Source organism: Telopea speciosissima, chromosome 6, assembly GCF_018873765.1.
Source record: "Telopea speciosissima isolate NSW1024214 ecotype Mountain lineage chromosome 6, Tspe_v1, whole genome shotgun sequence".
In the NCBI taxonomy this organism is placed as follows: domain Eukaryota; kingdom Viridiplantae; phylum Streptophyta; class Magnoliopsida; order Proteales; family Proteaceae; genus Telopea; species Telopea speciosissima.
The window spans coordinates 68,322,107-68,345,118 of NC_057921.1; the positions used below are offsets into that span (position 1 = coordinate 68,322,107).

The following is a 23,012-nucleotide window of genomic DNA, read 5'->3' on the forward strand; positions in this document are numbered from 1 at the left end:
CAATGACATATTCGTAATTTTAGGTTATAGTAGGTTGGGTGGTAATTGAATATGATTAAATATTTGAGTACATTAATATGGTAATGACATTTTTTTTTAATTATTGGTTAAAGTGCCTTGTACTTTTAAATTTAAGATTTGGCAACTGACAGAATCAAGGTAACCAAACAGTTTTTCAGATAAATCCATGATGAATCTACCTGACAGACTCAGGGTAACTAAACAGTTTTTCAGGAAAAATCATGTCACGGAATAAGGGTAACCAAACAGTTTTTTTCAGAAAGATTCACGTCACAGAAACAGGGTAACCAAACAGTTTATTTTTCCAAAATACGAATCCACATAAAGTCCATTTAGAGATCCTCATTCAAAATCAATACATGTTCCCACAGATTTACACAACCAAACGCGGTGTAAAGAATCCTTTGGACATTGTTGATTTGTTGTTTGATGAATCCTTTTCTCAAATGTACAGTAGTTCACTCTTCCCCATATTAGCACCCCTCAACCGAATTTTTGAGATATTAAGGATATGTGGGTTCCCACAAAAAATAAAAATCACAAAAAGACAAATTCTTATGAATGTCAAATTCGCTAGCAAATCTCACAATTCACCAGCAAAAAAGACACCATTTCACTAGTGAAACCCACATTTTTCAGGAAAATTATCCTCTCCAATTCCCTGAAGTTCAGCAGTCGACAGTGTTAGGTGGAGATACCAACACGTGCCAGCTCAGACATCCAATGGTTCGAGCTCATTGACTATGTTGAGCTCGGACCGTTGGATGCCGAACTATTACGTGTCGACGTCTCCACCTAGCACTGCCACACTATCGAGCTTCAGGGAGTTGGAGAGGATAATAATCCCATTTTTTCATTTTAATGTTTTATGCATCATCATTGATTTTCATGTCGTCTAAACAATGTTTTCATCACTTTTACCATGCTTTAACCTTGATGACATATTCTATAGCAAAATCATGTTTTCCCCATTGCTTTCACTTATGGATTTTTTCTAATCGTGTTTTAACCTTAGGGACATTTTGGTAATTTTATCATATTTAAGTATGCACAAATTTCAATGCATATTTCTTTGTGTTAGATTATGATTATCTTCACAAAAAAAAGTTATAATTACCATGGGTTTCAACATTTGGAATGATTCTTTAACACTATTAGGGCTTGCTTTATCTTATTCATGCATTTAGGGTTAGCATGGAATCCTTATTCATGGCATGTTGCATACTATGTTTGCTTTGTTTAACTTCCGTATACCAACTTTCCCCTTGCAATTAAACCTGCGTATGTGTGGTTTCTAAGCCCTAATTCTCTTTATTTATTTTATTTTCATTGTATGGTAGTTTATGCTTGTGTTATAAAATTTAATCAAATAACACGAAGACTAATTTCGATCAAGCAGACCAGGGTAGGTGCTAGATATTTTTGTTTTAAATGGCTTTAAATAGATTTAAATGAATTTTTTATTTTTTATTCAAATTGTTTCTTTCTCTTTTAATTTTTTTATTAAAATAGACGTAAACTTAAGATTGAATTGAATTAATTATTGTCATACATTTTCGTTTAGGCCAAGAGATCGTTGTCTAGTTATGTTGCACATGCACCAACATGGGGACCAATGAGAGTGCACACAAGGGCATCAATATAATTGTCATTTTTTATTTCATAAGGGGTAGGGCAACACTTTCATGCACTCTTATGTCTAGATGCAGGAGCCACGCGATCATGTATGTTTTTTTTCCCCCTTTATTTTAATCATTTTAAGATTCTAATTGCTTATATATTCTAATTTTGGGATAGAGTTGGGCACACAGTTGGACTTTTGGAGCTAGCGACTGTGCCCAATGAAGAGGGTGAGATGGGGAGGACATGGGGTTCATTTTCCTAGGGAGAGAGATAGAATTTGTTAAGCATAACATCGACTTGCCAACCTTTTATCTTTAATTTTTTAATGGAAAAAAGAACTCTGTCCGTGAGTGTGGTCTATGCCAACACTCTCATGAGTCTATATTTCTTCTTCCCAAATGAAAAGACATCTCTGCCCCCTTATTTTGAGGAGGAGAGAGATAGACTCATGGGAGTGCTGGTGTAAACCACACTCCCATACAGAAAACTACTTTATTTTTTTAATTTAAAAAATTTGAATACCTTATTTTAGTGTTATTTGTTTATTTTTACTATAATTGTCTATTTTCACCATGAAAGAGAGAAGACATTGCGAAAAAAAAATCTTTTCTACTGTGCCAATGAGTGCAACAGCGTGCATCAACCAGTTGGAGCTATTTGGGCGTATGCCAGACTACTCCAAACATCTGATGTGCGTTGCACTCAATGAAATGTTGGAGAGGATCTGGACATGCCAGGGGCAACATGCGTTGTGAGACCAGGTGGCGTCCTTTCTCCCTACTAATAAAAAGTCATTACAAAGATAGAATTTTAGGAAGAATCACATTCTATGTATGTGGGAGAAGAAGGCTAAGTGGTAACCATGTGAAATCTGGCAATAAAAATTTTATAATTGGACACGTCGTGCGTTGGGTCCCCAAAATGGTGTGTGAGCACCAAATTAATTTCCCTACTAACCTTACTTAAAATTTCGCAAGGGAATTTATAAAACAACCACTATCAATCTATCATATCTTCTTTTTTTTTCCTACCAAAAAATATATATATATATTCTTTTTTTTTTTGTTGGTAATGCAATCTATCATATCTTCAGCAACACGACACATTATTACGGATATATTATTTTTACTGATTTACCCTCAATAAGAGAGAGAGGGACTGATGAAATTGTTGGGGTCACGAGCGTCTTAAAATTAAACTATCTGCATTGTCAGGATCTATACTCTGTAACGTCAAAGCGAGAAAGAGAGGGGAAAAGAAAAAGAGAGAAAAAGCAAACCGAAAGGAGGAAGCCCTGACGCTGTTCGATCAGAGCCGTTAAGGAAGGAAGCCGCAGAGTCGTATTCATCATCTATAAATATCTAACGCTGCTTCGCTGCGGGTGCAGGAATCAAGAGGCCACAGACACAGAGAAATAAATAGAGATAAGCATTTGGCATTCATGCTACTAACCGGTTGCAGACTTGCAGTACCAGAGGCCCGGAGACCGGAGTGGATCAGTTGGGCTGGTAACTGGTGAAGGCGTGTAAAGCAGCTGAAGCTTCTTCTTGCCTTGTGTTAGTACTAGTGCTAGTGCTAGTGCTAGTGCTAGTGGTACTTCCCTTTCTCAGAGTTCTCATCACTCTGTTTCTCCCACTCTAAGTGCTCACTAGTCACTGATCTGTAACGGCTGGTTTCGTAGAGCAGACCGCGTATCTATAAATCGCGTGATCTTCAGCCAAAACGGCAAGCAGCGTCAAGATTATACCAAACATTAGGTGACATTCGTTGACGGTAGATCCTGACGCCGACGCCTTTTATGGTGGATTCTTCATAATCTTCCAGCTCCACTGAGATAGATTTTGCGCTGATCGATTTCCTTCTTTTCACCTTTATAGTACGTCCATGGAGATTATTACTAGGTTTCACTCCTTTTTTCTCTTAGGTCTCGTTTCAGGTAAGTTTTATCTTCTTTCGCCTCCTACTTAACTCAAGTTCCCAGTCTGAATTGCTTTCGGTTTCCTTGAACGCGAAATTTCTTGCAGGTTTTGTACCTCCCTTACTGGTTGCTTCCGTCGGCATCAACTACGGTCAGATCGCGAACAATCTCCCTTCGCCCCAAAACGTCGTCCCTCTGCTTCGATCGATCGGCATCAATAAAGTAAAGCTTTATGATGCAGATCCTCGAGTACTTCGTGCCTTCGCCAACACCAGTGTTGAATTTGTTGTCGCTCTCGGGAACCAATACCTGGCAAAAATGACGGATCCGGAGAAAGCTCGAGCCTGGGTGAAAACGAACGTTCAATCGTTCTTGCCAGCAACCAACATCACTTGCATCACCGTAGGGAACGAGGTTTTAACATTTAACGACACATCTCTGACGGAGAACCTCCTCCCTGCAATGCAAAACGTTCACACGGCACTCGTAAGCCTGGGCTTAGACAAGCAGGTCACTGTTACAACTGCGCACTCGCTAGCGGTGCTTGAGAACTCCTATCCACCGTCTGCCGGATCTTTCCGCCGAGATCTAACGGAGTACATCTCTCCCATCTTAAACTTCCATGTGAAAACCGGTTCCCCCTTCCTCATCAACGCATATCCGTTCTTTGCCTACAAGGGAAACCCGAAACAGGTATCTCTCGACTTCGTTCTGTTCCAGCCGAACCCAGGGGTTGTGGATCCGGGCTCCAACCTCCGGTACGACAACATGTTGTTCGCTCAGATGGACGCCGTGTACGCTGCGCTTGCATCGCTAGGATACAAGAAGCTGCCAGTGCAGATTTCGGAGACTGGTTGGCCTTCCAAGGGAGACGAAGACGAAGTCGGCGCGACTCCGGAAAACGCGAAAAAGTATAATGGGAATCTGATGAAACTGGTGGCTCTGAAGAAGGGGACGCCATCCAGACCAAGCTCGGATTTGAATATTTATGTTTTTGCTCTGTTTAACGAGAACATGAAGCCAGGACCGACATCGGAGAGGAATTACGGACTCTTCAAGCCCGATGGGACACCGGCGTACGAGCTTGGACTCGCCAGTACTACTGGAAGCGGTAATAGCAGTAGCACAGGAGGCACCGGTGGTGTCGGATATGCTGCAACTCCGCCTTCGCCGACAAGTTCATCAACTGGTTACTTGTCTGTGTCTTCTACCGCGGTAGCTATCAAACTTGATTATTTCTTTCTTATTAGTTGTTTGGTTCTTACCGAGCCATGGGTTATGGTTACCCCCTTCTGATGAGACTTGAGAGTTCCAGCAGTCGGTGATTGAAAAACTTTGCTGGGGAGTAGGGAACAGTGGCGGGCGGGATGGAGGGACTTGGCCCTTGAGACAAGTGACCAGTCTGAGAGTGAAATCCACTGTCCAGTGACTCCAGTCCACACTTCACAGTTCACACCGCCTTCTGATGGTGGTAGTACGTAGTGGTACGCACCCCGGAGGCGCATTTTAGCAGGAAGACTGGGATGTGATTAGTCAATTACTTCTGCAAAACACTAGGATTCCGTGTTTAAATTACTTTAAATAAAAAATAGAAAAAATCCCATGTGGGGTTTTGTTCGAGGTCTGTGTAGCCATGCTGTAGCCTGTAGGCTGTAGCAGCATCTGTGCTGTGCTCCGCTAACAGAAAAATATTAATAAATAGGGGGAAGATAATAAGAAATGATTCGACTATAATGTCAGTTGGGGTTCTTCCGTTACTAGATGCTACGCAGTCCTGAGTCTTCCAACTCGTGAATCGTGAGCTGTCATGGTTTGTACATTGTAGTCGTAGAAAAGGAAAAGGAAAAGCCATAGGCTAAACATGTCGTGGCTAGTAATTAATGGAAGAATAGCTGAATGAAAGAAGGGAAAAAGAAAGCCCACTGATGCTGTGTTTCGGCGTGTACCTCCGCCCAGCCAGGGTCCAGGGGTGCTGCGATATTTTTTTTCCTGGACTCTGTCTAATTGATGGTGATTTCGTACTTTTAATCTTTTCATGAATGCATCATGCAGTGGCTTGTTGCGGTCATCAAGCTAAATGAAAGAAAATGGCTTTTTGTAACCCCCCAAAAAAAATATATGGATTTTATATATAAAAAAAAAGAATATGGATTTTTATTCTTACGCCGTCTGCTTGGTTTTCAGGATAGGGTATGCGTGATCGCCGCTGCTGCGATTTGTGGATGGTTAAGTTTGTCGTTCTTCCTCTTTTTGAATTCGGTGTAATATTCTCAGGCGTTCTTTAGAATTCAAATTTCAAAGCCTTAATAAGTAGTAGTAGCTTTTGGTGGTGGCAACTGGCGAGGAACGTAGGAAAGAAGAATCGGGAAGAACTTAGAAGATGGGGAAAGGTAAGCGAAGATCACTTCCTTCTTTACTTTGGGTACTTCTGTAAATCACGACATTATCAGTTTTATCATAAAATGTCTCTGAAAGGCTCAAAGGAATCCTCAAAAGCGAATGCTCTTGGGTTTTACACGTCGAGCTGGAGCCCACAACTCCATATATCAGAATTAGGACTGTTCAAATCGATGGGTGTGTCCGTCATTTTTTGCTGTCTGAAGTCTCAACTTTGAACTCCTCCCCCCACCCCCACAAAAGACGGTTTTGTTTCTAAGATCAACGACATCTGAAATTTTAATTTTGAAGTCTGAGCTTTATCTTCTTTTTCTCAATTCATGAATCATAATGCATTAAGGACCGTAATTTCACTCCAATTTCGTAAATTGAAAGTCTCTTTTCTTTTTCAAGTATTGCATTCTTTCTTTCTTTTTCCGAAGAGTGAAGTCTGTCATTGAAAATTTGTAATGGTTTCCAGTTTCTGTCAGTCTTTAATGTTTTGCATCAACTCTTTTTTTGCAGGATATAATTAATTTTCGTCCGGAGGAATTGTTAACCACCCTTCAATTTGAGGAATTTTTTTTTTGTTTTGGCTTTCTTTGGAGGAATTGTTACTACCCTTCACTTTGTATTAGTTGGCCGGCTAGTAGGTTATTAATGAAGGTTCCAATGTATTCTCTCAGACCAAATCAATCTTACCTTTTAGGTAAATTGATCAACTTATCATACAACCAACTAGGGGCAGTTTAGTCCCTTTAGGTAAATTGACCAACTTATAGTACAACTAACTAGGGGCAGTTTTGTCCCTTTGAATGAGGAGATCAAGTGAAAACAATAGCCCCAGGTGCGGCCACCACAATAGTATGACTATAGTTACAAGGCTATGCAAGTGGAGAGAAGTTACCCTTGTAACTATAGTCATACTATTGTGGTGGCTATACAAGTGGAGAGAAGTTACCCTTTAGAGCTTTTCTTTGGCGTTCGTGTGCTGGGGGCCTTGCCACTGCTGTAAATCTGCAAAAGCGACAGATTAATGTAGATCCTATCTGTGCTAGATGTGGGAAAGGGGTGGAAACTGCGGATCATATCTTGTTGGATTGTGAGTTTGCTAGAGCCACTTGGTTCGGGTCTAGACTAAGCTTCTCTCCCCTGTCTAATAGCCCAAATCTGCAGTCTCTTATCCAAAGCTGGACGGCATGGCCCAACTTAGATAAGGAGCAGAAGCGTCATTTGGAAAGTTTGGCAGCCTCTACTTGTTGGCAGCTCTGGAAAGCTCAAAATGACCTCTTCAATGGTTGTGTGGCGTCTCCAATGGAGATCAACATGAGAGCTGAAATTAGTTTTGCTGAATTTGGGCAGGCTCAAAGGAGAACCAAGGCGACCATCACCGGGGGCTTACTAAGCACAACCACTTCTCTTGTCCCTCCATGGTGCCCTCCTACTGCTGGTACTTTCCTCCTCAACACTGATGCTGCTCTTAAGGAAGGTAGTGGAGGCTTGGGCTTTGTTTTTCGGGATCACAAATGTGGTCTGCTTTTCAGTGATTCTCAACCAGAGTGCTTTTCTTCAGTTCTTCTAGGCGAAAGCTTGGCGATTAGAGGAGGCCTGCTTCCGTGCATTGCGGATGGTTTCGACTGTATAAAGGTGGAGTCTGATAGCTCTGAAGCTGTGAAGTTTATTAACTCTACTACTCTTCCTCCTATAGAGTTCCAGCCTATTATTGAAGACATCAAATTTTTGAAGGTTCAATTTACATCTTGCAGCTTTTTTCATATTTCCAGGGAGATTAACAGTGTGGCTGATTCCCTGGCTAGGAAGGCAGTCTCATTAGCAGGAAGAATGGACTAGCCTGTTTCCAACTCTTGGGTGTCCGATCATTGTAAGACAGACTCCTTGCGCTTTTCCTGTGCCTTTTAATTAAACGTTTGATTACCAAAAAAAAAAAAGAAAAAAGGAGAGAATTACCCTTTCAATGAGAAACTAACTAAACAAAGAGAACTACAAACCAAGTATTTTTTGAAACCTAATACATATTCAATCTTCCAACATCTAAAAAAGGGAGATTCATGTGGACCGTAATATTCAACTTCCAACATCAAAACTTCTGATTCCCACACGTGAAAGAGACTGCAATAATTCCAAGGAACAGTAATGCTTCAGTATGAGCTTATATACTGATAAACTACATGTTCAAAATTTCGTGGCAAAAAAATTGTAATAAACATGCAATTTTACTTGCCTCTTTAAGTATTAACAGAATTTTATCATCTTACCTCAAATGATACTCTCTGCATCCTCCTAGACCAGCTTCACTTCATATCCTATCTTATCAATCAAAACTGGATTGCTAGTCTGTTATTCAGCCCACAAAAATAATGTATACTTCACAATGAATATTTGTAGTAGGGCCAAAGCAATTTGTGCTATCCCCAGGAAGCACCAAAGCCATCATAGATGCATAGCCAAGTGCAATTACGCATACTCTTGATATCACCTTCAGCAGCTTGGAGAATGAACTTTTGATGACCCTTCTGCACCCATCTTTGGTTTTACTCTTTGATAAAACAATACATAAGCTGCTGATGTCTTGATTCCATCCTCGTTGACTGGAGAAACATGGCTGTCATCAAAATGGTACCATCTATCCTCATCAATTAACTGCAAAACCCAGTAAACAAGCCATTAGATACCCCACTGAAATGGTCCCAAAAAAAGAAAAAGTTGGGACAAGCCAGCCAAGGTTTAAAAACACAGAATCGGAATCTGCATTAGTCCCAGCCAATTCTGACCCGATTGGATTGGCCTCGGAATTGGCATATTCCAGGCATCTGGGGTGTCCAAGATTGGCCTGAGCCAGATCAGCGAGAATTGGGATTGGCCTTGGCTAATTCTGATCCGATTCTTTAACACCCTGAAGCTAGCATTTGACAGGTCAGCCAACAGTTAAAGGTCATCTGGCAAAGGGCATAAAATTCAGCAGGAAACCAAGACTTCTAAAATTAAGGGATCTTATCTCATCCCCCCAAAAAAAAAACATCTCATAGGGATCTTATAGTATAATCAATGGCAGAGTTCAACCGATAAATCTAAAGATTAGATTTATTGTCAAGGGATCTGTAACAAAGTTGCAAACGAATAAATGAGCCTTTTAATCACTCTGAGTTCAAAATAGACCCCAAAAAAACAGAGTTTGTTGGTAGTGCAGAAAAGAGACGGCTTCTCATCATTACTTTTTGTTATAAAATGCATAGCCTCGACCAAAGAATAAAGCACAATGTTAAGTGTTCTACCTTTGCATATGCAGAGTAGTGGCCACCACCTAGGCCACCATAATGGTTGCTGATGGCGTAGAGCTCATATACATGTGCTTGAGGACCAGCACCCTTACTCTTCACATACTTGCTTAAATCAAGATTGTAGATAGGGAAATTAACCAAGGTGTCAAGCTTGTTTTTCAGATATCGACTATACGAAAATCGTTTCAAGTGAACGACTAAAATCTCTGGCAGCCGCCACAAATCCAATTTCTTGGTTGCTTGTCTATGTTCCTTACAGCTAGGACAATACCTGTATCAATAAAACAATGCACAATAATAAGACATGAAACATTGTAAGAGACACCTTAGCCCTTAGGTTATAAAACAACTGTCATGGAGATGTTAAGAATAAGTTACCACATGTCATCAGGCCCCAAGGGTTCCTCCGTCAGAAAGGCTTCCAAGCATGAAAACAAAGAGATTGCTTCCTGACGTGTGTTTTTTAAGGCAAATCCACTTTTGCAAACCTCAGGAAGATCCTCAAGGAAGCTTGTGTCATACAAGTCATGTTCTCTGCCAGACCAATCCAGGAGAACCCTAACGGATTTGCCAGGTCCAATGAGATAACCATTTCCAAGGGGACTACTGCTCAATCCCTTCTCATCACTTACAGAGAGCTGGAACGATAACCCTCCATTAGATGTCTGCTCTACTTCCATATTGTCAGAAGCCTGGCTCCAAAGTGCAGATTGAGGGTTGCAGCTGTTTGTTCGATCAACATCAACTCCTAGAGCAGTACAATTTTCTTTGTTGGCATGGGTCTGAGTTAAAGAAAAATATGATTTTCCCTGTAATGGTGCAAGCACTTTATGTATGGCAATTTGAACATCGGTTTCAGTTTGTGGGCCCTCTCCCAGACAAGTAACCAGTGGTGTTCCAAAAAGCTTCCAATCCTTGCTGTTAATCGGGTCCGACGTGGCTCTGGAGAGAGTGACCCTTTTGGTTACGATAATCAGATAGAAGAAAAAAGAAGAAGACCACAAACAAATAGTGTGTGTGGGTGTAGTGTATGTGAGAAAAGAAAATCAGTGGAAGCAATACAAAGAATGGAAGACTTGATTCTGTCACAATCACCTCCCATAGAAAAGTCAAAATACAGATATGTCTCCATGATTACAAAATAGAACAAGAATGCCATCATAGCAGAAGTGTCGGAACAAAATTACGCACAGCGACACTAATGAAATGGAAAAGAATAAACTACTGCAACTGGAATCAGATCTAAATTAATAAAGACAATATAGATATGGATTGCCTGGGAGGAGGAAGCTTACTTTCCCTTACTTCGATGAACTATCTCTAATCTTGATAATTCAGTGTGGTTTATAGGAAGTCGATAGGCTACGATACATTCATCATCCTTTATCATAGATAATGGATCACAAGGTTTCTCCAAGTATCGATATATTCGATGATCATAAACCTGGTAAGAGTTGCAATCAACTACCTCAAGTGACTTCAGAAAATAATATCTAAATGAAGAGGTTATCAAGAATGTTGGTGATGGAACAATACCTCCGCAAGTAAGATGCTTTCATCACTTTTCAAGCAGCATGCATTACTCAAAGCCTGAGTAAGATCCTTATAGCAACCAAGTTTGAGCACTGACACTGTGTATGACATGGGAAGAGCACTTCCATCACCAAAAAAAACCGCTATTGTCATTGTCCGTGTGAGAGTTGAAGGTAAAGGCAAGGACAAATACATGAAAGGGTCAAAAGTTACTGAAACTTTGCTGCAAACTGGGCATACCAGTGTTGACTTATATTGACCCTGAGAAATTTACCCAACTTTCATGTCGTTAGGAAGAAAAAAAATGTAGGCTATTGTCAAGCTTTAACATCAAAATCTTATCAGGAGCTCAAAGCAACAAACAGGCACTTGCATGAACATATAAACCAAATATTATAGACTTATAGTATCTAAAAGTATAGTAAACCAAGTTTGCAGAACTGTAGAATTAGACAAAGTGAGTAATTGCATACCATGACAGTCTCAAGTACATGAAGATGAACAATAAATGGTTATGACAGCAGAGCACTACAGAGCATAAAGCCAGAAACGCATAAAAAGATTGTCAAGTAGATCCTGTAAAAAAATCCAGATGAGGCTCACTTGAGCTTCATTAGGCCACAATACTCACACAGCATTGAAGAGGGCCAAGAATAGAAAGGGGTGACTAACATGTTCATAGATTAGCTGCCATCTTCTTTATTTCAGGTTCTCCATCGATAAACAATAACATTAAAGTTTGAGCTTTCAATGCTATAGGTTCAGTCAAATTTAGTCTTGTTTGGATTTAAATTTCAGGTGGATTTGGACCTGTTCCACATGATCGGTTAAGTTAAACTAAGTCGTCCCAAGGTCATTTTAGGTATTGGAGTTCTAGGGTCAAAGTTTTCCGCTCACACTTGTAAGACATATAATAAACACTGTATTTGCACTTTAAAAGGTTACACAAATGAAATTAGGCTGCTGGTGAGATTTACCATCCATGAATGGTGCAATACCTCTTAATCCTAGAGGAGTAGCAATGAACCATCGACTGAAATTAAGGTTCTATTTGTCACAGTTTCCAACACTCATAGCATCCCCAGTGGTGTGATCCTTAGTTATCTTGAAACTTGGGACATCAAAAACAGCACCCTGGGGAATGCCATACTTGGCTATCAATCATTCTGTCTTCTCTCTTAGTCTACTTTTTCATGTTCCTTTTATTTTGCTGCATTTTTTATCTGCTTACTTATTTGATGAATAACTGAACTGATTGAAAGAAGAAAAGAATAAAAGATGGACAAACTGCTAACGAGAAAGGGGCAGAAACCAAAGAATACTATCAAAGATTCACAACATGAAAGTCTGCCCTTACACATTCTTGGTCTCATTACGCCTGTTTGGACAAGCACCCCACAAGGTCATTTGCTGACCTCCGCCTACACTGTAATAAATAGAGTCAAAGAGGCAATGGGCCTGATGGATAAAAAATATGTGCAAACCTACCAAGTGCCATCTTATCATCCATTTTAGATATGGGAAGACCACTCTGTTGATAACACTTTCATCCCAAGACAGAGTGACAACAATTCAGATCTAAATGAATCATATAGGGCCTGAAAAATCCCGGCCACATTCCCCGCAGCTGTCCTTTACGGCTTTACCACCCCAACTCTATCAGGACAAGGCTAATAAGCCACCCTTACAGTGGCTTTCCAAATGACCACCTGCATTGATAAGGAAACAAGCCAAAAGGCTGGCCCCAAATAGACCGAATAGAACTCCAAAGAAACACGCCTCTAGCCCCAAATAGAATATGCCAGAACCACATTGACTCCTTAATTTACGGGAAAACCCAATAAACTCAAGACAACTCCAAGAAATGGCACCAAACCTCAACAGAAAAAAAGGGCGGTCCATTGATCCATCATTGCCCTTGCAGATGAGATTTAACAAAAGGGGAGAGGCACTGGCCCATCCTTCTCCCCTGATAGGTGTCTGAGATCATCAGTTTCTTATGGGTTATCTCCCAGCGCAAGGCTTTCCACTTTGACAGTGCATTTGGCTTCCAGGTACCCTAAAAGGTGAAGGGAAACAAGAATTTCCTGGGTCCTCAGGATTACACAAATTTAAAGAAACAAAAAACAAGGGATTGGAAGTGCAAGTACCACCTGTGATCAAGGTCCAAACTCTCTTATCCAGACTCTTCCAAGATAAGAAGACATCCTACTGTCTAGAAGAACACGAACACTTTGAAACTCAGAAATGCAAGAAGTCCTAAAGAGAGTCTAGAGCTGTCTAGCAGAACAGGATCTTGAAAACAGAAAATATGACAAGATTAGGGAGAAATCTGATGACTCAGAAGAGAGAATTAAGATTAGCCTAATATCCTGGTCGAGTGTCCTTTATCATCAGAAAAGGTAGGTAAAATATCACAGAGATCCAATGGCTGGATGAGCTTGCATGGGCAACTCCTAGTATTAATAGGATTACTAAATAGCAGTACAAGAACTAAGGTTTCAGCAGTTCAACTCGACAGAATATAACAGAGTTTCAGAGGATTGATGTTTAGGAACTCGAACTACAATATAGGAGTTAAAACAAAACAGAGCAGATTTCAGGTAGTTATATTTAATAGAGGAGTATCAAAATTCAAATAGAAACAGAACAGCTGAGAGAGAGAGAGTTTGTATCTCAGAACAGAATACTCAAACAACAACAAACTCAGCCTTATGCCCTTATCCCAACTTAATAGGTTGGCATCGGAACAGAATACTCAAAATGGCTCAAAATTCAAATAAACTGGTCTATTCTAGTAGAAGTACAAACCTAAATAAATTCTGACACAGAAGATGGAGTTTCAGTGAAGTCTTAGTGTTAATAGGAAAACAAGAAGCAGAAATAGAACAATAATTATTGACTGTTTAAAGTAAATAGACTTAAAAGCTAATCCCGTGTACTAACTTCACCCCCACTTTATAGGCTTATAAAATAAACACATTACAATAAAACCCAAGAATATAAAAGACCCAACCTATAATATAATGACCCAAAGCTTGTTTTCAGCCAATTGGACTGCCACCAGCACCATGTGGATCTCCCAAGCTTGTGCTTAGGCCTCCATACGGGATGAAATTGATCCAACCAGTCCAATGCAACCCGGAAGAAGAGACATCCTTCTTGAAAGAGTTAAGACTTATAATTTGACAGTAAACTGAGGGCCAAAGGTATTAATCAAAGTACACAATTCTGTCCAAGTGGATAGCAGCATGTTCCTTTCAGGATGCGTCTATTTATGCTGTATAAATATAGATCAAGTAATCACCTGACAAATATCCACAATTATGGAATCATTTCGAGCCTTGTGATATTCCCAGCACTCGTTTGCTACTTCCTCATTAGGGCGATCATTTGCATCCTTTGTTTCAATGTAAGGCTTGTGCTTGACACGATTCAAATCCTCATGTAGTCCATCCAATAAGAAGGCAAGAAGTTCCTAAAGGATGACAAATTATTCATTTAACAAAAATAAACAAAGCAATTTTCAATAGTATAGAGGAAGAGACCAGAAAAACTGCATGGGAGCAAGTTAATCACTCACTCACATCAAGGCATGTAATTCAACCATTTAGATAGCACAAATATTCATATCTCAATCACCGTAACAACGTGTATTATTTTTGAAAACCTCAAATGAACAATAAGCTTAGAGGTGAAATTCTACGTCATATCAAAATTCAAATATTCAAACAATAAAAAAATTCCTCACAGATGAATCAGCACTATTCTCTCTTGGTAAGCTAAAAACTACACTAGAAAAAGGAAAGGATCCCAAAACATACTATAGAAGTGAGATTGCGAAGTCAAAATTGATCACAACTGTGGAATGTATGGCCATACTCATAGTTTTACACTGAGCAATGGTACTAAACCAATGAGATAAGGTGCATATCAAAGGTTCTAAAGAGATGGAATACTGAATAGGTGTCAGTCAAGGTCAGGAGGAAATGCTTGACAACATATAAATTGACACTAAATATGGCCTCAGACAGGGTGAATAGTAAAGTGGAATTCATGGAGATGGACCAAGTAGTTGGGATCATAATTGACACACTCGGATTCAAGAATAATTCGTAAGGATAATGATTCTAGTTTCATCGACGTATTCCTTCAAAACTCAAAGGAAATTTTTATAGGACAGTTATTCAGCCAGTAATGATGTATGGACCTGAATGTTGGCAGTGAAGAAATAACATATAAACAAACTTAGTGTAGCTGAAAATGAGGACGTTGAGATTGACTAGTGGAAAAACTAGAAAAGATAAAATAAGGAAAAAACAAATTATTCGTGAACTAATCTCAAGGATGAACTTTTCGGCCCCAATTATTTGTGAGCTCTTAAAAGCATGTAATAAAGGGTGTGCCCAGAGCACAAGGCTCCCGCCACTGCAGGGTCTGGGGAGGGCCATAATGTACGCAGCCTTACCCCTGCGGGATCGGGGGAGGGTCATTTGTGAGCTCTTAAAAACATATATTTTCCAAAAAATTTAAAAATCACTTTCGCCGGTCCGAAACAGCCTTGGTGCAACAGTAAGGTTGCTCCATTGTGACCAAGTGGCCACAAGTTCGATTTTGGAAACAACCTCTCTACAAAAGCAGGGGTAAGGCTGTGTACATTATGACCCTCCCCAGACCCCGCAGTGGCGGGAGCCTTATGCACTGGGTACGCCCTTTGTTTACTTTTGCTGGTCCGAATTATTAGTGCATTTGTTAACTACATTTGGGATAAAGACTTTTCTCCCCTCCCCCTTTTTGATAGGTAGAACTTTTTTAGTTCAATTTTTTTCATCAGACCAAAATAAATTCATCAATGAATGTCTAATTTAAAAATTGTTTTATCATATAAACTTACTTGAGAATCATGTTGGTTATACCCACTAAACTGGGGAGCAAAACGAGCTAGTTTTCCCTTAAATACACGTGGAGCAATTGGTGCCCGCCCAGAGGACCATAATCTCCTCAACAAGTCACCAAAACCAATTGCAAGCTCACCCTGTGCAACAAAAATTGGAAGCTTTTTAAGGATTGTATGCAAAGAAAGATGTCACGTTGAATTTTTAAAAAAAATTCCAGAAAAATGTCTCATACATGCATTCCTAAAGGATTTTGCTTGTTTATCTCCTCACTATAGTCCTGCAAGAAATACTCAACAAGTGGGGACGTATGGACCAGACACTGAATAGCACTGTTCATAAAGCAAGTGTTTCCCAGATTCTGTAATCCTGCCAACCCTCCCCTATCGCCTTTTCTGACAGTGCTTGATGGGCCATATCCATCATCAACATCCATCAGTGCTGAACTTAAATTATTTCCTTGGATCAAACTGGAACCAAATCCTGTTGAACAGCCATTGGACAGGGTTGGACCTCCTGCAATTGTTACAGATGACCTTGAAGGTTCAATTGGTACTAGAGCTAACTCGTTTCCTGTCGAGTCCATGCTGAATCCAGAGGACCAAAACCCATTATGCTGTACCTCCAAAAGTATCTTCAAGGCAAAAGATTAAAAAATTAAAAACAAAAGCATTAACAGACTAACAACACAAATCTGAATTGTAACCAAATCTGTAATCACAGTTTGAGCTTGAGAGATGTGAAACATAAAAGCTTTTCAAGTGGTACATAAGAAAAGTCATTTTACACTTGTGGAAGAACCCATTGTACCCAACCAACTGTGGGCTTATGAACCAAACAATATATGTAAGTCATACAATCTCATTCTAAAGTAAAACTAATAATGAAGACAAAACTCAGCTCAGCTCCTGTTGTTGACTCCCTTTCTTCAATGCTTTCACACTCTGGGTTCCAAACGGTACAATATATGTAAGATCTACTATTAGTAGTCAATAGAAGACTTGAACATTCTTTGTTTAATTCAAAAACAGTTAACTCAGAACATGGCTATGACTATCTTAGTAAAGTAAACACAACATAGACACAGTTGTTACTTAGTTGGATTAGGAAATCTTTCTTTGGGGAAGGGTGGTGTTAACAATTGACAAAGGCTTCATTTTGAATTAAAATAGAAGAGCACAAATATCATGAAGACCACCCCCAAAAGAAAATTCTACCTAGCATTGTTAAAAAAGAGGTAAAAAGTACAGAAAAGAACATTAAGTACCTAAAGTAAGAATTGAGCATTTTAAGGTCGTATATGAACATACCACCCATAGTAGCATCAGAGAAAATGGATCTTAAAACAGCAATGATATCAAAAGAATTAGAAGCTAACGTATGTTATATGTACAAAATTTTGATGATACATAATCGCAACGGTAACCATGAAAGATGAAAACTCATGCCCTATGCTCATATGGATGAGGAAACCGAGGAGAACTGCCTTTCTACACTGGAATTCATTAAAGTGTGGTATATAGGGTTAAGGGCAGATTCAGTATGCAGAGAAACCTGGGCCCCTATTGACACACCTTGACCACAGCTGCCCCTTGTGGATTACATAGTAAACTCGGTAGATAATGAGGGATCTACAGGGCAGGATGAAGCAATGAACAAAATTATTGTCCATGAATATAGTAAACTACTGAAGTACTTATCAATAGCTCTAATCTAGCTACTCTAACAATTGATATATTGTACAGAACACTCACATGCTGGTCCATCTGCAAGTTCATCTCTTCCAGGGTACGATTGGAAGTAGCCAATAGTGAATGTTTCTGCTTATTGAAGTAATCCCAAATACGAACCTGAAAAAAATTAATCAAATGAGAACCTTTCACTGAGTGTGATAACAGCTTGAACAGAGTACCTCGTACTAAATAATAATGGGACATGCCTTCTCCGGTTCTAGCTTGACAAATGAGCAAACCCGGTCATAAAGCTCACGTACAGAAGCCTGAAGATAGAATAATCAAGTTAGGACTGAAGCCAGAAGATAAAATCATTATGTCAGGACCTAGGACTTTCATAGAACATACTCTCAAAGTTTGTGTATACATCAAGAAATAGTGGCAGCAGCTGCTTCATTTCATCAAGAAGTTGAAGAAGCAACCCACCCATGACGAATTATATTTAAAAATTTGGTTCGTTTTATTTTGTTTTTGTGTCAATTTCACAGTACCTTTTTGAACATAGAATACTCATGGGCAGTCCTCGAGTTATTTTGAAATTCCATGGTGATTCCTAAAATCTATCAATGTGATACTGATACTCCCTTGCTTTTCAATTTGTTTTCAAGATTTTAACACATCAATCTGTAATCCATCTGAAAGCTCCATTAAAACCCTCATTTTCCTAAACCCAGCTTGACACATAACAAAGAAAGCCCAACCTAAAGCACAAAAACACAAACTATCTCAATCGGCTAACAAGAAATCCATCCAAACTCACCCACAGAAGTCCCCGACTCTAAAACCATACCTGTACAATTCCTAATCACCCAACCAATACCATAGAAGGCACTAGTTGATCTAACTTTTCATCCTAGGCCCTGCATCAGTATGCTTACTCCCATACCCCCCCCCCCCCCATCCCAAAAAAAAAATGGAGAGAAAGAGTAAGACAAACCTCCCCTAGGCCAACCCTGATAATGAATGTGAAATGGACAATAAACCAAACAAGGAGGAATTACCATTTTACTTATTCTGATAACGGACTGGCTGTTGTCTCTAGAATCAATCAAGTGAAGGCAGAGAGGGTAAACCTCTACAGTAAAGTTCTGGTGAAGAACAACATGAGAAATCAACCTTCTGGGTAATGCTGGTCCTCCTTTATACCTGCAAACAGAAGACAATGGGAAGAGTGAAAATCAGACTAAGATTTGTCTGGCACAAAGGGGGAAGACATAAAGAATTCACAAATAAATCCCACTAAGAATAAAGTACAGATTTGATTACCATTCCTGGAGCTTCTTCCAGACTTCTTGAGCAACCAAAACATAATCACGTCCTTCCTCTAGTGGTCTAACAAGTTCCAGGTCATCAATTTCACCATCATTGCTACTCTTAACTAGATGACTATTATCAATTTGTTCTGGTCTTTCTGATTTCTTTGAAAGAAATCCGTTTGAATGTTGGGAACCAGTGGGATGCTCATCTATTGAAGAATCACCTGTATCTTGTCCAGTGTATCTCTGCCACTCTACAAACCATCTGCACAATCAAGAATCCAAGAATCAAACATAGTTAATAAAAGCCAACTTCTAAAAGACGGATCCTCATTTGGTTGGGATAAGGCTATGTTGTTGTTCTAGTTGATCTTATAGCAACATAATTAAATGAAAAACAACGTTTTCCTTACCAAAAAAAAAGGGTCATCAAAGCCAATATTTGGCTCAAAACTCCATGGCAAAGGGATAATCTTGTTCAGGATCCCTTTGCCATGGAGTTTTGAGCCAAATGTTGGCTTTGATGACTCTTTTTTTTCTAAGGAAAATGTCGTTTTTAGCAAATGTACGCAGCCTTACCCACAAGTTACAATCCGAAGCTGATATTCTAGATTTTGGATAAGGCTGGTCTGTTCTTCATTTAGCAAATACTCCTTCTAAAGGTTTTTTTTGTTCGCATAAAACCTGATTATACCACAGACAACCTCTGTGAATGTGGGAAAAGAAATATGGGAGAATTATTTCCCAAAGTGCAAAAATCATAATCTAAATTGCCACCATTGGGAACATAGAAACTAGAAAGATATACCACATTAATATTCATCTCCCGCCACAACGAACAGAAAACATAAGGAAGTTATGACTTGTACAGTTTTCATTACATAATTAAGACAATTTTATTTATTGCTGAACAAAGAAAGAAAGCAATTAGAAATATGATACGTTGTCCTGGCCTGACTAGGTAGACATAACCACAGTGTCCTAAACTACAAGTACCAATGAGGCCAAGGCACATTTTCTAGAGGCACACCAGTTAGGTAATGTGTCTCAAACAGGTAAGATACCCCCCCCCCCCCCACACACACACAAAAAAAAAAAAAGTCATTCTTTATATGACAACTGCTAGAATGTACTTCATCCCCCTTTAAGGTACAATACATTGGAACTCTTTTAACTTCTCTCTCAAACTTTCATCAGGAATGATAATCATCAAACAAGAAGAAAAGTTTCATCAGGGATGTTAGTTCTATACATTAACCAATAGGCGACAGGAAATCCATTTTCCCATCCGGATACCAAGGTTTATCGATGTTCCCACTTCCTACAGTTGTTCATGTTTTTAAATGTTTTCTATTCATATCTTCTTCTTTTTGCAGCAGTGAAGTATGGTTGAAAGGCATTTGGATTGCTTTTCTTTCACACCCACCCCCACCCTCCCCCCCCCCCCCCCCAAAAAAAAAAAGAGCCATCTTAAATACATTGCCATCAATTGATGTTCTAACAGCCTACTTATTTGAAGCACTTAATGGGAATTTCAGATCAGTAGCAAAGACATAAAAGGCATTTATACGTAGTAATAAAATGCCAATAGGAATTTCTATCCCCCCCCCCCCAACACACACACACAAAAAGGCCAACGGGAAACTTTTGACCTTCTCTTTTGTAAATTCAATGTTCATGGAGTTTGTTCCTGTTCTTTACCAAATGGAACAAATGCAACTGATTTATAATCAGACTAGCTACTGTCAGAATATTGAAGGTGTCATGAGCTATAATCAGATCAAATACACAATGACAAAAGCTGGATTAGTGGGAGGATATGGATTTCAATCAGGGCCAAAGGCCCAGAGATGTACACATTAAAAAAAAAAACCAACTGCGCAAGATTGCATTTTCAATTTTCTGGGCTACCACAGAGAAATGGCGTCTTTATAAAACACATGTTCACCCACTTCACCCACAACCGAGGGAAATGATGTGAAGAACAGTCAAAGCATTTCCAACATCGCCCAGCTTCAAGGGTACAGTAGGAAAACAAAATCTTTTCCTCCAGTGCGGGAAAAGTAGTTTCAGTGGGAAGTCATCACAAATCAATATATAGATCCATGGAAATTTCTTCTTAAGCAAATGATGAATATACTCCCCGTTGAATTTATGCAACACATCACATTACTAAAGGAAAAGCCAAAGTAAACGGAATCTGAGATAACGAGGAGATGAAAGGATTTTGAGACACTAGCAACAATCTGTTTGAAACCAACTGCTACAAATCTTGATAAGAAAGATCAAATTCCTTATGATGAGCACCACAGAGATATCCATACTCATAAGAATCAAAATGCAAAAACGATTCCCAACCCCCCCCCCCCACACACACACACAAAATCAATACTAAATAGTAGAAATTCACAACGGCGTGGAATAAAAGAAGCAGCATCTCTAAATTACAGAGCAAAAATTAATAATGCTGAAGAGAAATAATTTAAAATCACCAGACTGCATAATTCATCCCACAATCCTACCTGCTGGAAATAATGTAATACAAGTTCCCTTCCTTCAAATTAGATTCTGCTTCTTTTGTTAGTTCCTCTATAATCCTTTTTTCTTCCTCCGGCGTGCACGGCAAGCAGCTCGCCTCATTGTCCATCAAATAACCAAAATTAGGAATCGTCATGGTCGATCAAGAGCCGGATTATATAACTCCTTAACGGAACAAACTCCAGAAAAATAAACATATGATAAATAAAGGAAGATTTCAAACTCGGTCTTCGTAGTCCGACCACCGATCCTCAATCCGTGCTCCAATAAATTTCGGTACGTGCAACAGATTCTCACAAAATAAAGATGAAAAACTGTGAACCGGAAAGAACAACTCTATTTTGCTCGCCCTATTCTTCCCCGCCTAATTGAATGAAGATCACTCAATATCAGAAATCGTCAAATCGATAAATTAAGAGCGCGGACAGCTTCTCAAGACAATCGAACTCCGGCTCCAACAATGACAGAGATTTATGACACAAACCCTAGATCGTCGTTCATTTTGATCTACGACAAGATACGAGAATTCGAGAAGAAGAGAGAAATCCTATTCCTACCTGTTTCACCGTCTTTTCAACGATCTCTCTCCCCTCTCGCTCGACTCATGCACATGCTTGTCCGTAACCTCTTACAATGGCTTGCACGGTTGGAAAAGGACATATCCGGTCTTCCACTAGTTTTGTTGCTGTTTGTTATGGTAAAAGAAAGCATTAAGATATGCCGACAAATCTCCCAATTTGATGCCAATCTGACGGGGCAAAGTAAATCAGACAACAACGAATGACTTCAAATAAAAATAAGGAATAAAAACCACAGGATAATGATTGCGTCCCCCGCGGGAGACCCAACTGAATGGACAAACTGGATTGGGCATAGTAATGGAACTCATGACTCTCACACAACAGAACTCGACAATGCTTCCTGGACACAGACTGACAAGAGCCAGAAGGCCGATCAGGTAAAGTAGTGCATGGTGGTTGTGGATGTCTGGATTGGGCATAGTAATGGAACTCATGACTCTCACACAAAAGAACTCGACAATGCTTCCTGGGACACAGACTGACAAGAGCCAGAAGGCCGATCAGGTAAAGTAGTGCATGGTGGTTGTGGATGTCTGGATTGGGCATAGTAATGGAACTCATGACTCTCACACAAAAGAACTCGACAATGCTTCCTGGGACACAGACTGAGAAGAGCCGGAAGGCCGATCAGGTAAAGTAGTGCATGGTGGTTGTGGATATTAATTGTTAAGGCTACTAAACAATCTTCACATTTCTGAACAACTCATCTTGCAAGAGCCCAAAGTCTTGCCTCAGGGATAGAGCACGCTCACGGTGGGTGTGGATGTTAAGGATCAGTTCATGTAATACTTCCAACGAAGATAAAGTATTTTCTTTAGAGATCAACCGCCCAAGGTGGAGAAGGACTTTGTTGCGGCTAATGACTAGTGATTCGGCTTTACCCTCGCTGCAATTGTTTAGTGGAATCCAATGATCGCATCCTTCTCGATTGTCTTTTCGTGAGAGCAACCTGGTTTGGAAGTAATCTTTCATTCTCTATTCCCTCCAACAGGGACCAAAGGCTCCATAAATGGCTTCTTAACTAGAATCAATTAGTAAGCCAAGATAAGCATAAAGCTTCCGAAAATCTTAGCCTCTCCCGCTCCCTCCCCCCCCCCCCCCCCCCCTTCCTTGTATAGATTGTGAATTGAGCTCCTCTCCAGAGAGCCCAGCACGCCTAGGGAGCATCTAGCCATTGGGCTGTGCTACACACATCCCTAGGTGTGCGTCAAGATGTGTGTGATACGACATGACCCAACC

At 39.8% G+C, this 23,012-nt stretch overlaps 2 protein-coding genes across 4 annotated transcripts; one reads left to right on the top strand and one right to left on the bottom strand.

The window, feature by feature from the left end:
* The first annotated feature begins 3,294 nt into the window (after positions 1 to 3,294).
* Positions 3,295 to 7,789, top strand: LOC122666095 (glucan endo-1,3-beta-glucosidase 11-like). Its single transcript, XM_043862205.1, has 3 exons — positions 3,295 to 3,580; positions 3,669 to 4,843; positions 6,860 to 7,789. Exons 1-3 carry the CDS (start codon positions 3,529 to 3,531, stop codon positions 7,787 to 7,789), a joined length of 2,157 nt encoding a protein of 718 aa, XP_043718140.1. The 5' UTR covers positions 3,295 to 3,528.
* Positions 7,790 to 8,032: 243 nt separating this feature from the next.
* On the bottom strand, positions 8,033 to 21,507 carry LOC122664247 (ubiquitin carboxyl-terminal hydrolase 9-like). Of its 3 annotated transcripts, none has more exons than XM_043859992.1 (15): positions 21,427 to 21,507; positions 21,177 to 21,328; positions 18,665 to 18,919; positions 18,400 to 18,544; positions 17,605 to 17,664; positions 17,420 to 17,515; positions 15,901 to 16,299; positions 15,665 to 15,805; positions 14,078 to 14,248; positions 10,774 to 11,031; positions 10,533 to 10,681; positions 9,616 to 10,179; positions 9,232 to 9,508; positions 8,215 to 8,599; positions 8,033 to 8,068 (listed from the first exon to the last, which is right to left on the bottom strand). In XM_043859992.1, the coding sequence occupies exons 2-14, from the start codon at positions 21,326 to 21,328 to the stop codon at positions 8,438 to 8,440; spliced, it is 2,829 nt and encodes a 942-aa protein (XP_043715927.1). In that variant the 5' UTR covers positions 21,427 to 21,507; the 3' UTR covers positions 8,033 to 8,068; positions 8,215 to 8,437. The 3 variants fall into 3 exon arrangements, with proteins under 3 accessions (XP_043715927.1, XP_043715925.1, XP_043715926.1); XM_043859990.1 differs by having other exon boundaries at positions 9,616 to 10,194; XM_043859991.1 differs by lacking the exon at positions 21,427 to 21,507 and having other exon boundaries at positions 9,616 to 10,194; positions 21,177 to 21,349.
* Positions 21,508 to 23,012: the final 1,505 nt, after the last annotated feature.

Coding starts and splice junctions, on each gene's coding strand:
- LOC122666095 (XM_043862205.1), top strand. CDS start 3,529: ATGGAGATTATTACTAGGTTTCACTCCTTTTTTCTCTTAGGTCTCGTT. Junction 3,581..3,668: donor TCTCTTAGGTCTCGTTTCAG/GTAAGTTTTATC, acceptor AATTTCTTGCAG/GTTTTGTACCTCCCTTACTG. Junction 4,844..6,859: donor TTACCGAGCCATGGGTTATG/GTTACCCCCTTC, acceptor TTGTAACTATAG/TCATACTATTGTGGTGGCTA.
- LOC122664247 (XM_043859990.1), bottom strand. CDS start 21,328: ATGACGATTCCTAATTTTGGTTATTTGATGGACAATGAGGCGAGCTGC. Junction 14,249..15,664: donor ATAACCAACATGATTCTCAA/GTAAGTTTATAT, acceptor GTCATCCTTTAG/GAACTTCTTGCCTTCTTATT. Junction 10,195..10,532: donor GTTCATCGAAGTAAGGGAAA/GTAAGCTTCCTC, acceptor CGTAACCAAAAG/GGTCACTCTCTCCAGAGCCA.